Here is a 12865-nt window from a genome sequence, read left to right as displayed (position 1 = left end):
AGAAAGTTGGGTTTTCTAGCCATGGTAGGTGGTGGTCTCACAGCTGTATTCTAGTTTTTAAATTTGGGTCTAGGTGGAGGTGTAGGCAGTCTAAGGATGGGTGAGATTGTTGGTAGCTTAGGGTGTTGATATTGGTTGAAGGGTTGTGGATTATGGTATTTGGGTTGGTAACCTTGACTTCTCCTTTCCACTTCCTCCTCTTGTAACCTTGCTAATCCAAAAGCAGCTGATAAAGTGGTTGGTTTAAACATAGCAACTGGAATTTTCAAATCATCTCTTAACTCGCTTATAAAAGTGCTCACTCTAAATTCTTCTGAAATACTTTTGATTCTGTTAGACAGAATCTCAAACTGACTTTGGTACTCCTCAACAGAATTGACTTGTTGGAGTTTTGTAAAAACTCCTATGGGATCCTCATAAGCTGTAGACCAAATCTAATTTTAAGTGCCCCCACAAGTTCATCCCACGTGTTCACAGGAGTCAACTCTACCAGCCAACAATACCAAGTAAGGGTTTTACCCTCCATGTGAAAAAAGGCAATTTGAACCTTTTGGTCATCAGGAGTGTTGCAGTAAGAGAAAAACTACTCAGCCCTAAGGATCCATTCAACAGGATTAGATCCATCAAATTTTGGGAAGTCCAAACGAAGTGTCCTTGCTTGAATTCCCCCACCACCCTCAAATAGAGGGTTACCATTTACTCTAAGAGGATTATTACCTGATGAATTCTCTTCTGAGTTTTGTTTTGCAGCATTAACCACCAAGTGCTCGTAGCTGGATGTTAAGTTGTTGAAATGTTGAAAGATGCCCTCCAACAAATGCTTCTGCCTATCCTACTCCTCCCTTACCTGTGTGGATTCAGCCTTCAAAACAGCAACTGCTTCATGCAACTGAGCATGGCGCATTCCCTCTACCATGGTTATGATTCTAAATATTTTGTAAATTGAAGACAATTGATATTCTCTTTCATTGAATGCAGTTAACATAAATAGGCCATGGACAGTGACTCGTTACACAACGTGGGGCAAAACCCATTACTTACGGCATTAAAAAAACTAACCCAAACGATTACAAGCATTAATAAAAACAACAACCCACTAAGGACCCACCTAGCCCACGACTCTGGACTCAGTAAAATATTGAATTTAAACAACTTAAATGAAATGACACAACAACACTATCTCAAGATAGACTTCGTGGTTTTAGGAACCCAAAATCCCCAATCTCATAACAAAATTCTATTCATCAAAACAATCCTTTGATGCTTGCATTTGAAGGGATTTTTGTTCATCGAAACAATTCTTTCTTCGGTTTGTAAACGGTGATTTGGCCGTTGCTAGGGTGCGACCAGGTTCAGGCTGAGATCATGTGCTCAACTGAAGTGTCATTTTTTTATTGGTCTCCGATAAACTCCTTATAGGACATACCGTTCCAAAGGGAAACTCTTTCTATTAATACATGGCATCGCTTTTTCACTAGAAAAAGGTTTTGTGACAGTGTTTATGGCTTTTGCGGCAACTTTAGTCACCGCAAAACTCTATATATGTTGTAGTAGATATTTTTATGAAAAATGATAGTATAACTCCCATTTATATTAATGAATTTATATTTTTTTATTTTTTTAAAGGTTAGGGATGTTTAAAAAATGATTGCATAAAAATAAAAATCTCATTTGTACTAGTGTGCATATTTGATGGGCAAATTCGGTAGTCACCCTAACATTGTCCTATTTTTATTATTAATTAAAAAAGAGTTAAATAGAAAATAAGTGAAACTATTTCTAAACTTATAAATTCCAAATTACATAATGTATATTTATATGACCTTTCCAATTACTTTAAACTTAAAATTTATTGAGTACTACTATATCTACAAAAGAATTACATAAAAGTAATCCTATAAATTAATGTGATTTTATCTAATCCGTTAGATCTACTTTATAATAAAAGTAAATTTATAATCAGTCGAATCATATCAAACTACATCAGTTTGTGAAATTATTTTTGTGTCATCCCAATTTATATATCTTACACATAAAATATGTTTTATGGATTTTTCTTTATTATGAGAATTAAAAGAAGTTATCCTAAAAGTTGATTGATATTTTGGAGCGGAGCCATATAACAAGTTGGAACAACTTCAATCACCCCATAGAATAAAGTTTCTCGGAGATGGCTCTAAAGGTCAAGATCACATGCATTAATTAGCTGCCCTGTCTAAGTCCCTCGGATTCGCTTTATAATACGCTTTGTCTAAATTAACTAATTAGTTATATTATTTGTGAAAATTAAATAATTATATTTTTTTATATATATTATATTTTATAGACTGATTTAATATATATTGATATTTTTTTAACTTATTGTCATCTACTAAAAGCTCCACTACACTCTGCTCCCATTCTTCCTGTTATTCAAAAAGATTAAAAATACAAATAAAAATATACAAAGAAAATTTAGAATTTTAGTCTTTTTTATTTTTAAATTTCTGAATTATTTTTAGTTTGATTTTTTTTTTTTTAACAAACTATGAGGCAGCCGTGCCTCATAGTTTAAGATGACCTAATAACAATACTCAAAACTAATTAGTTATATTATCTGTGAAAAGTAAATAATTATATATATATATATATAATTTTTTATAAAATGATTTAATACATATTTGATATTTTGTTTTGAATTATTAGATATGCTACAAGCTCGGCTACACTGTCCCATTCTTCTTGTTCTTTTGACCTACCTTTGAGGTTTTCACTCACATGGTAATTATTTCTTATATTTTACAAATTCGAGCAAGAACAGGACAACTTTTTCAGGCTTCTATATATTTTTTATCCTTCCTGCATGTGTCAATCCAATCTACTTAGTGATTTATCAACGAACTTTGGATCAAGTGCTCGCAATTAATGAGATTAAGACTCAGTAATCTGTATTTCGAGTCTATCTAATTCCATTCTGACTAATATTTCAATGGAAAGAACATTATAAGATTGAGTAATATTATATATCATATATGCATGGAAGCTCGATCATCCTTCTAGCTTTTGCTGAGAAGGTGCTGTCTTGCTTTAGGCAAGGTTGTTTGTAAGGTGTTGTCTTAGTGGTAACGGAGGAAGAGAAGGGAAGAGGAGAAGGATGAGATGACAGAGGCCATTCTCAAGCAACGGAACAAACTCAGATTGACGGATGTTGAAAATCAAGAGGTTCAAGTGGACCTTAGCATGGATGGTGTGGCTTCCCAAAGGGGGAGAAGGTGCTTACTGGGGCTACTAGTAATGGAAAAAATGGTAAACCAAGAAGCTTTCAAAGCAACCATGCTGAAGCTATGGAGGCCAAGAAGGGAGGTACACTTCAGAGTAATGGGGGACAGCCTGTTCCTTTTTGAATTCCATGAGGATAAAGATATGGAGAAGGTCAAGAAAGGAAGGCCATGGACCTTCGATCGTTGCCTGGTTTGCATCAAGGACTACGATGGAATGGTAACAACCAAGGGGATACATTTCGACAAGGAAGTTATCTGGGTGCAACTACATAATCTCCCCATTGGAGGGATGACTAGAGAGTTTGGTCAATAGATTGGCTCCAAAGTGGGGGACGTGGTGGAGGTAGACGTTCATAAGGAAGGACTTGGATGGGGACCATATCTACTGGTTCGTATCTCTATTAATATCACAGAACCTATCATGAGAGGGGTGTTGTGCTCCATCAATGGTAGGCAAGTATGGGTTTCACTACAATATGAGCGCCTCCCTTCTTTTTGTTTTAACTGTGGTATAATAAAGCATGGGCCAAATGGATGCAAGGAGCCTACTGTAAAGAGGTCCCTTCATAGCAATACTAGAACTCAATATGGCGCATGGCTTTGTGCATCTTTCCAGAAGGACCCAGCAAAAGAATGGAAGAACAACAAAGGTAAGCCAACACACCAGCAAGCATACTCAGGCCATAAGGAAGAAGATAATGACGTGGCAGAACCAAGGGAACATACTGAGCAGGTATCAACCACTCCGGAAGTAGTGGTGGACTCTCAGGGAGGTCAGTTTGACAGGCTACCATCTCGGGGTGTGGAGGGACTCACAGGTACTCCAGCAGGCTTGTCCATGACCTACTCTGAGGCTATATCAAAGGACAAGACAGTGAGCACTATGTTAAAAGGCACATGCAACTACTCAAGTCCAACACAGCCAAGTGGGAAGTCAAATCCAACAGGAAAACAAAAAGAAAATTGGACTCCTATTCCTGAGGTAGGGACACTCAAGAACCTGGGAGGAAAGTCAACAAAGGAGGAATGGTAAAACATCGTGTTACAGGAGGTGGACATGAACATTCAACTGGCTATTCAAAGTAGAACGTGGAGAAGGAGAGCACGAAAGCCGTCTTCACCAATAGTACCTAACAAGCTAACCCGGGAAAATGCAGAGGAACAGAATAAAGGTGAGTCTGAACCAGTGGCTGGCAGGAAAGGGAAGAGGAAGGCAGTGAACAAAACGTTGACAAAAAAGAGAGGTAAATTTACACTGGTCTTAGAAGATGAAAACTCCATTGACATGGCAGAGGCTGATTTTCAGCCCTGCCCACTCTCATGAATCTCCTAAGCTGGAACTGCCGAGGGCTTGGGAACCCTCGGGTAGTTAGAATCCTTAATATGATTATTAAGGAAAAGTTCCCAAGCTAGGTTTTTTTGCTAGAAACCAAGTGTTCTAAGTCCAGAATTGAGTCTGTTAAACACTTAATTAAGTTTGATTGTTGCTTAGTGGTTGATAGTATGGGCAGTAGTGGGGGGCTAGCCATGATGTGGAAAAACAACCTTGAGGTTCAATTGATAAGCTTCACTAGATGGCATATAAGCGTGATGATAGCTGATAAAAGACACAATACCTCTTGGATGCTCACTGGTTTTTATGGCCATCCTGTCACATCCAAAAGGAAACTTAGTTGGAACTTACTCAGAGAACTAAAGCCTTCCCAGGGAATCCCATGGCTTTGCATTGGTGACTTTAATGAGATACTTTACCAAAAAGAAAAAGTAAGGGAAGTACCAAGACCCTACAAACAGATGGAGGACTTTCGTGAGGCCATTGAATTCTGCTCAATAGATTCAATTCACCAAAGGCAATAGGTATACATGGTCCAATAACATAATTGGCAGGGGATTTATTAAGGAAAAGCTAGATAGAGCTCTGGCTAATTCAGAGTGGAAAACAAGGTTTTCGAATGGCATATGCCAGGTTTTAACAGCAATGAAATCTGATCATGCTCCACTCAGTCTACAATGGGAGGGACCATTACCAGTAAGAAGACACATGAAGGCCAACTTTTGATATGAACCAGCTTGGACCCTTTCAGAAGGGTGTCCTGAGATCATTAAAAAGGTCTGGTCCAAAGCAGCAGTGGGGGAAGATGCAAGCTCCTATCTAAGACACAAGCTGGCTAACTGTGCACTGGTCCTGAAACAATGGAACTCAAGCAGGAAGAGAGAGGCATCTACAACCATCAAATAGAAAATGGATAGAATTGCAACCATACAAGAAGAGGAAGGAGGTGACCAAGTCCATGAACTCAAAGTACTACAGAGGGAAGTGGAACATCAACTAGAAGAAGAAGAGCTAAAATGGAGGCAGCGGGCCAAACAACATTGGTTGAAGAGTGGGGACAGGAATACACAGTTCTACCACATGCATGCCAACCAAAGAAGGAAAACAAATACAATCAGCCAAATTCTGGACAAGTAGGGTGAAATCAAAAACAAACCTAATCAAATAGCTGGTATCTTCTCTGATTTCTATTTACAGTTATTCTCCACCTCTAGTCCTTCTGAATTCACTACTTGTCTCCAAAGTATGGACAAAAAAGTCACCAATGCCATGAACAACAAACTCCTGCTCAAGTTTACTGAGGAGGAGGTCCATGATGCTGTCTCACATATGAATGCATTGGGATCCCCAAGCCCTGATGGTTTCCTAGCCCACTTTTACCAAAATCACTGGGAAAGCATTGGAAATGAGACTAGTAATTTTGTTCTTAAAATCTTGAACCAGGGAGACTCTTTAAAAGGGGTCAATGATACTTTCATCACTCTGATCCCAAAGGTTAAGGACCCCAAAACAGTTTTTGAGTTTAGGCCAATCAGCTTGTATAATGTTAGTTATAAAATTGTAGCTAAAGTTCTGGCCAATCGGCTGAAATTAATCCTTCCTGACATCATCTCTTTGAACCAAAGTGCTTTTGTTCCAGGAAGACTCATAACTGACAATGTAGTTGCAGCATATGAGACATTCCACACAATGAACTCTAAGATCAAAGGCAAAGCTGGTTTCATGGCCCTCAAGCTTGACATGAGTAAAGCTTATGATAGAGTGGAGTGGAGCTTTCTATGGGCAGTGATGGAAAAGATGGGTTTTGCATCTCAATGGATCTCCCTCATCATGAACTGTATAACCTCAGTCACCTATTCTATTTTAATTAATAGAGAGGCAGGCCCCTCCTTCACTCCCACAAGAGGTATTAGACAAGGGGATCCCCTGTCCTCTTATCTATTTATTCTGTGTGTTGAAACTCTCTCTAACCTATTGAACCAAGCTGAAATGAAGGATAGTTTGTCAAGCATCCCCATTGGAGATGGCCCAATCTGAGTGAATCATTTGTTCTTTGCAGATGGTAGTCTTCTACTCCGCAAGGCAAACTCACTAGAGTGGTGTAGAGTGCTTCATATTCTAGAAACTTATGAAATTGCATCAGGACAGATGCTCAACAAAGATAAAACCTCAATCTTCTTCAGTAGGAATAACCCCAAGGACATCCAGAGAAATATTATCCAGATTTTAGGGATCAAGTCTTCAGGCTCTTTTGAAAAGTATTTGGGCTTACCAACCCTCCTTGGGAGGTCGAAAGTTGCTGCTTTCCACTCTTTACTAGACAGGATTTGGTCCAGGATTACAAACTGGAAGACCAAGTGGCTTTCAGCAATAGGCAAAGAAGTCCTCCTTAAGGCTGTGCTCCAAGCCATACCAACCTACACTATGGGTATATTCCTCCTCCCTATGTCCATTTCAAACAAGGTCAACAAGCTCATGAAGAAATTCTGGTGCGGTTTTAATGAGGATCACTCAAAAATGCAATGGTTGAAATGGGATAAGCTGAACCAAGGTAAGACTAAAGGGGCCCTGGGTTTTAGAGACTTCAAAAGCTTTAATACAGCCATGTTGGCCAAACAAGGGTGGCAGATTCTTAAATCACCACAATCCCTACCTGCTCAAATACTAAAACAGAAATATTTTCCAGATGGGAACTTCTTAGGAGCCAAACTGGGTTTATAGGCCATCCTATGTCTGGAGGAGCATTATAAGTGGAATGGAGCTATTGAAAGAGGGCCCAGTATGGAGAATTGGAAATGGCAGGCAAGTCAAAATTTGGGAAGACAAGTGGATTCCTAAGCCACACACCTTTAGAATCCAGTCCAAAAAAGAGGAAATTGTAGTACAAGTGATGGTGTCTGATCTCATTGATACGGATTTGAGGAGCTAGAATGAACCACTCCTGGTTAGACTCTTCTCAGACCAGGAAGTTGACAGTATAAATCAATCCCAATTAGCATGGGGGGAAGAGAGGATCAGCTTGTTTGGCATCACACGAAGAATAGTCTTTTCTCTGTAAGGAGTGCATATTTCCTACACAAGGCTATGTTAGCAAGATCCACAGGAGAAACATCCAATGGCAGTCTAGAAGATGGTTTTTGGAAAGGTATATGGAAGCTTCCAGTGCCTAATGCAGTTAGAAACTTTATTTGGAGAGCATGTAATGATGCCTTGCCAACAATGGTGAACTTGGTGAAGAGGAAGGTAGTTGAAGAAAGCAATTGTCCTGTCTGTCTTGTTGAACCTGAAACATCTGAACATGTCCTATGGAGCTGTGGGGTAGCCAAAGATATCTGGAGCCAAGGTAGTCGACAAGTCCAGAAAATGAGCATATTTGGTTCATCGTTCAGAAGGGTAGTAGCCTCAGGGAAGTGGCCATGATTACTAGGCTAATATGGAATAGAAGGAATGATTTTGTATTTGGCAAGGGATTCATTCACCCAAACCAACTTATCAACAAAGCCAAGAGGGACCTTGAGTTGTTCAACCAGATTCAAAGGCAACCTGAAGTTTTGCAAAGGACCAAGGACCAGGTAACTGTTAAGTGGCTTAAACCCCCAAAAGATTGGTACAAGCTGAATTGGGATGCAGCTATAAGTGAAACTAGGGGCCAACTTGGAGTTGGAGGCATCCTCAGAAACAATGATGGCCAGGTGATGGGTACAATACAAGCTCAAAGACAACTGAAGTTGGATGCATTCAGTGGTGAAGCCTATGTTATGATGGTGTGTGTAAATTTTTGCAAGGAAGTGGGGGTGAACCTTTTTATCCAAGAGGGTGATGCCTTACGGGTGGTGAAGCTACTAAATGGAGCACAGGAGGACTGGAGCTACGGGGGACTTATAGTCAAGGAAACCAAGGTGCTGTTGAACAACTTTGCAGAGTGGCATGCAGTCCATACCAGAAGGGAGGGCAATAAAGCAGCCCATGTGTTAGCACAGAGTGCTTTATCTCTTAGTGAGGATGTGTATGATTTTGAAGAAGTACCTTTTTGTGTTCAACATATTGTAAGTTTTTATATGTTGTAAGGACTTGTTTACAGTAATGAGAACTCTTATCATTTCAAAAAAAAAAAAGTAATATTATATATAGTTACTTTTGCGTACTTTCTATATACTCTATTAATGTGATTGACTACAATAGTTTTTTTTTTGTAATACGCAACCAAAATCACATCAATAGAGTGCGCAAAAAAAATATATAAATGACTGTATATAGAATTTTTGTATAACATTAGCAAGGTTGTTTGTAAGGTGCTGTCTTAGTGGAAACAGAGGAAGAGGAAGGAAGAGGAGAAGGGTGAGATGACAAAGGCCATTCTCGAGCAATGGAACAAACTTAGGTTGACGGAAGTTGAATAGCAAAAGGTTCAAGTGGAACTTAGAATGGATGGTGTGGCTTCCCAAAGGGGTGGGGCTACTAGTAATGGACAAAATGGTAAACCAAGAAGCATTCAAAGCAACCACGCTGAAATTATGGAGGCCAAAGAGGGAGGTACATTTCAGAGTAATGGGAGACAACCTGTTCCTGTTTGAATTCCATGAGGATCAGGGCTTGGAGAAGGTCAAGAAAGGTAGGCCTTGGACTTTTGACCGTTGTCTGGTTTGCATCAAGGACTACGATGGAATGGTAACAACAAAGGGGATACAGTTTGACAAGGAAGTTATCTGGGTGCAACTACATAATCTCCCCATTGGAGGGATGACTAGAGAGTTTGGTCAATAGATTGGCTCCAAAGTGGGGGACGTGATGGAGGTAGATGTTGATGAGGAAGGAATTGGCTAGGGATCGTACCTTCGAGTTCGGATTTCTATCAACATCACACAACCTATCATGAAAGGGGTGTTGTGCTCCATCAAATATGGGTTTCACTCCAATATGAATGTCTCCCTTCATTTTGTTTTAACTGTGGTATCATAAAGCACGGACCAACAGGATGTAAGGAGCCTACTGTAAAGAGGTCCCTTCATGGTAATACTGGAACTCAATATGGTGCATGGTTATGTGCATCATTCCAGAAGGATCCAACAAAAGAATGGAAGAATAGCAAGGGTAGGCCAACACACCAGCAAACAAACTCCTCAGGCCACAAGGAAGAAGATGATGACATGGCAAAACCAAGGGAACAAGTCGAGCAAGTATCAACCACTCCAAAAGTGGTGGTGGACTCTTAGGGATTTCAGTTTGACAGGCTACCATCTCGGGGTGTGGCGGGACTCACAGGTACTCTAGCAGGGTTGGCCATGACCTATTTTGAGGCTCTATCAAAGGACAAGACAGAAGGAGCCATGCTAAAAGGTACATGCAACTATTCAAGGCCAACACAGCCAAGTGGGAAGTCAATCCAACTGGAAAACAAAAGGAAAATTGGACCCCTAATCCCAATGTAGGGACACTCAAGGACTTAGGAGGAAAGTCAACAATGGAGGCTAGTGAGAAAATACACGTGCTACAGGAGGTGAACATGAACATACCACCGGCTATCCAAAGTAGAACCTGGAAGAGGAGTGCATGACAACCTTCTTCACCTGCAGTACCTAACTAGTTAACCCAGGAAAGTGCAGAGGGACAGAACAATAGTGGAATTGAACTAGTAGCTGGTAGGAAAGGGAAAAGGAAGGCAGTGAACAAGCCATCGACAAAGAAAAGAGGTAAACTCTCACTGGTCTTAGAAGATGAAAACTCCATTGACATGGCAGAGGCTGAATTTCAGCCTTGCCCATTCTCATGAATCTCCTAAGCTGAAACTGTCGAGGGCTTGGGAACCCTCAGGCAATTAGAATCCTTAATATGATGATTAAGGATAAGTTCCAAAGTTTGGTGTTTTTTTTTTTTAATAGAAACCAAGTGTTCTAAGGCCAGAGTTGAAGTTGCTAAACATTTAATTAAGTTTGATAGTTGTCTAGTGGTAGATAGTATGGGAAGTAGTGGGGGGCTAGCCATGATGTGGAAAAACAACCTTGAGGTTCAATTGATAAACTTCACCAGATGGCACATTAGCGTGATGATAACTGATAAAAGACACAATGCCCCTTGGATGCTCACTGGCTTTTATGGCCATCCTATTACATCACAAAGGAAACTTAGTTGGAACTTACTTAGAGTATTAAAGCCTTCTCATGGAACTCCATGGCTTTGCATTGGTGACTTTAATGAAATATTATGCCAAAAGGAAAAAGTAGGGGAAGTACCTAGACCCTACAAGCAGATGGAGGATTTTCATGAGGCTATTGAATTTTGCTAACTAGATTAAGTTTCCACCAAAGGCAATAGCTATACATGGTCCAATAATAGAAGTGGCAGGGGGTTTATCAAGGAAAAGCTAGATAGAGCTCTAGCCAATTTAGAGTGGAAAACAAGGTTCCCAAATGGCATATGCTAGGTTTTAACAGCAATGAAGTCTGATCATGCTCCACTTAATCTACAATGGGAAGGACCACTACTAGTAAGGAGACACATGCCGGCCAATTTTCGATATGAAGCAACTTGGACCCTTTCGAAAGAGTGCCCTAAGGTCATTAAAAAGGCCTGGTCCAAAGAAGCAGTGGGGGAAGATGCAAGCGCAATATTAAGACACAAGCTGGCTAACTGTGCACTGGCTCTAAAACAATGGAACTCAAGTAGGAAGAGAGAGGCAACTGCAACCATCAGATAGAAAATGAACAAAATTGAAACCATACAAGAAGAAGGAGCTGGTGACCAGGTCTTTGAACTAAAAGTACTATAGAGGGAAGTGGAACATCAACTAGAAGAAGAAGAGTAAAAATGGAGGGAGATGGCCAAACAACATTGGTTGAAGAATGGGGATAGAAACACACAGTTCTACCACATGCATGCCAACCAAAGAAGGAAAACAAATACAATCAGTCAAATTTGGACCAGTAGGGAGAAATCCAAAACAAACCAGACCAAATAGCTGATATCTTCTCTGACTTCTATACACAGTTATTCTCCACCTCTAACCCCTCTAAATTCACTACATGCCTCCAAGGTATGGACCAAAAAGTCACCAATGCAATGAACAACAAACTCCTGCTCAAGTTTACTGAGAAGGAGGTCCCCGATGCTGTCTCACAAATGAACCCCCTTGGATCTCCAGGCCCTGATGGCTTCCCAGCCCATTTTTACCCAAATCACTAGGAAAGCATTGGGAAGGAGACTAGTAATTTTGCTCTTAAAATCCTAAACCAAAGAGGCTCATTAAAAGGGGTTAATGATACTTTCATCACATTGATTCCAAAAGTTAAGGACACCAAAATAGTTTTTGAGTTTAGGCAAATTAGCTTGAGTAATGTTAGCTATAAAATTGTAGCTAAAGTTCTGGCCGATCAATTGAAATTAATTCTACCTGACATCATCTCTTTGGACCAAAGTGCTTTTGTTCCAGGAAGACTCATAACTGACAATGTAGTTGTAGCATATGAGACCCTCAACACAATGAATTCTAAGATCAAAGACAAAGCTGGATTCCTAGCCCTCAAGCTGGACATGAGTAAAGCTTATGATAAAGTGGAGTGGAGAGGAGCTTTCTAAAGGCAATGATGGAAAAGATGGGTTTTGCACCTCAATGGATGTCTCTCATCATGAACTGTATTACCTCAGTCACCTACTCTATTTTAATTAATAGAGAGGCAGGCCCCTCTTTCACTCCCACAAGAGGAATCAAACAAGGGGACCCCCTGTCCCCTTACCTATTTATTCTGTATGCTGAAGCTCTCTCTAACCTATTGAACCAAGCTAAAATCAAGGGTAATTTATCTAGCATCCCCATTAGAGATGGTCAAATCCGAGTGAATCATCTGTTCTTTGCAGATGATAGTCTTCTTTTCTGCAAGGAAAACTCACTAGAATGGTGTAGAGTACTTCATATTCTGGAAACCTATGAAATTGCCTCAGGATAGATGCTCAACAAAGATAAAACCTCAATCTTTTTTAGTAGGAATACACCCAAGGACATCCAAAGGAACATTCTACAGATTTCTAGGATCAAGTCCTCAGGCTCTTTTGAAAAGTATTTGAGCCTACCAATCCTACTTGGTAGATCAAAAGTTGCTGCTTTCCACTCCTTACTAGACAGAATATGGTCCAGGATCACAAACTGGAAGACCAAATGACTTTCAGCTGCAGGCAAAGACGTCCTCCTTAAGGTTGTGCTCCAAGCCATTCCAACCTACTCAATGGGCATATTCCTCCTCCCTATGTCCATTTCAAACAAACTCAACAAGCTCATAAA

General features: G+C 40.1%; 1 protein-coding gene and 1 pseudogene across 1 annotated transcript; one reads left to right on the top strand and one right to left on the bottom strand.

The window, feature by feature from the left end:
- The window catches only part of LOC122304724, a 36848-nt pseudogene extending 35932 nt beyond the window's left edge, over nt 1-916 (bottom strand).
- A 3401-nt stretch (nt 917-4317) lies between these two features.
- Nucleotides 4318-7314, top strand: LOC122304723. The gene is made up of 4 exons (XM_043116993.1): nt 4318-4504; nt 4753-5024; nt 5791-6430; nt 6653-7314. Exons 1-4 carry the CDS (start codon nt 4318-4320, stop codon nt 7312-7314), a joined length of 1761 nt encoding a protein of 586 aa, XP_042972927.1.
- Nucleotides 7315-12865: the final 5551 nt, after the last annotated feature.

Source organism: Carya illinoinensis, chromosome 3 (genome assembly GCF_018687715.1).
Source record: "Carya illinoinensis cultivar Pawnee chromosome 3, C.illinoinensisPawnee_v1, whole genome shotgun sequence".
NCBI classification, from domain to species: domain Eukaryota; kingdom Viridiplantae; phylum Streptophyta; class Magnoliopsida; order Fagales; family Juglandaceae; genus Carya; species Carya illinoinensis.
The sequence above is the reverse complement of the archived record's forward strand: the minus strand, read 5'-3'. Positions and strand labels throughout refer to the sequence as shown.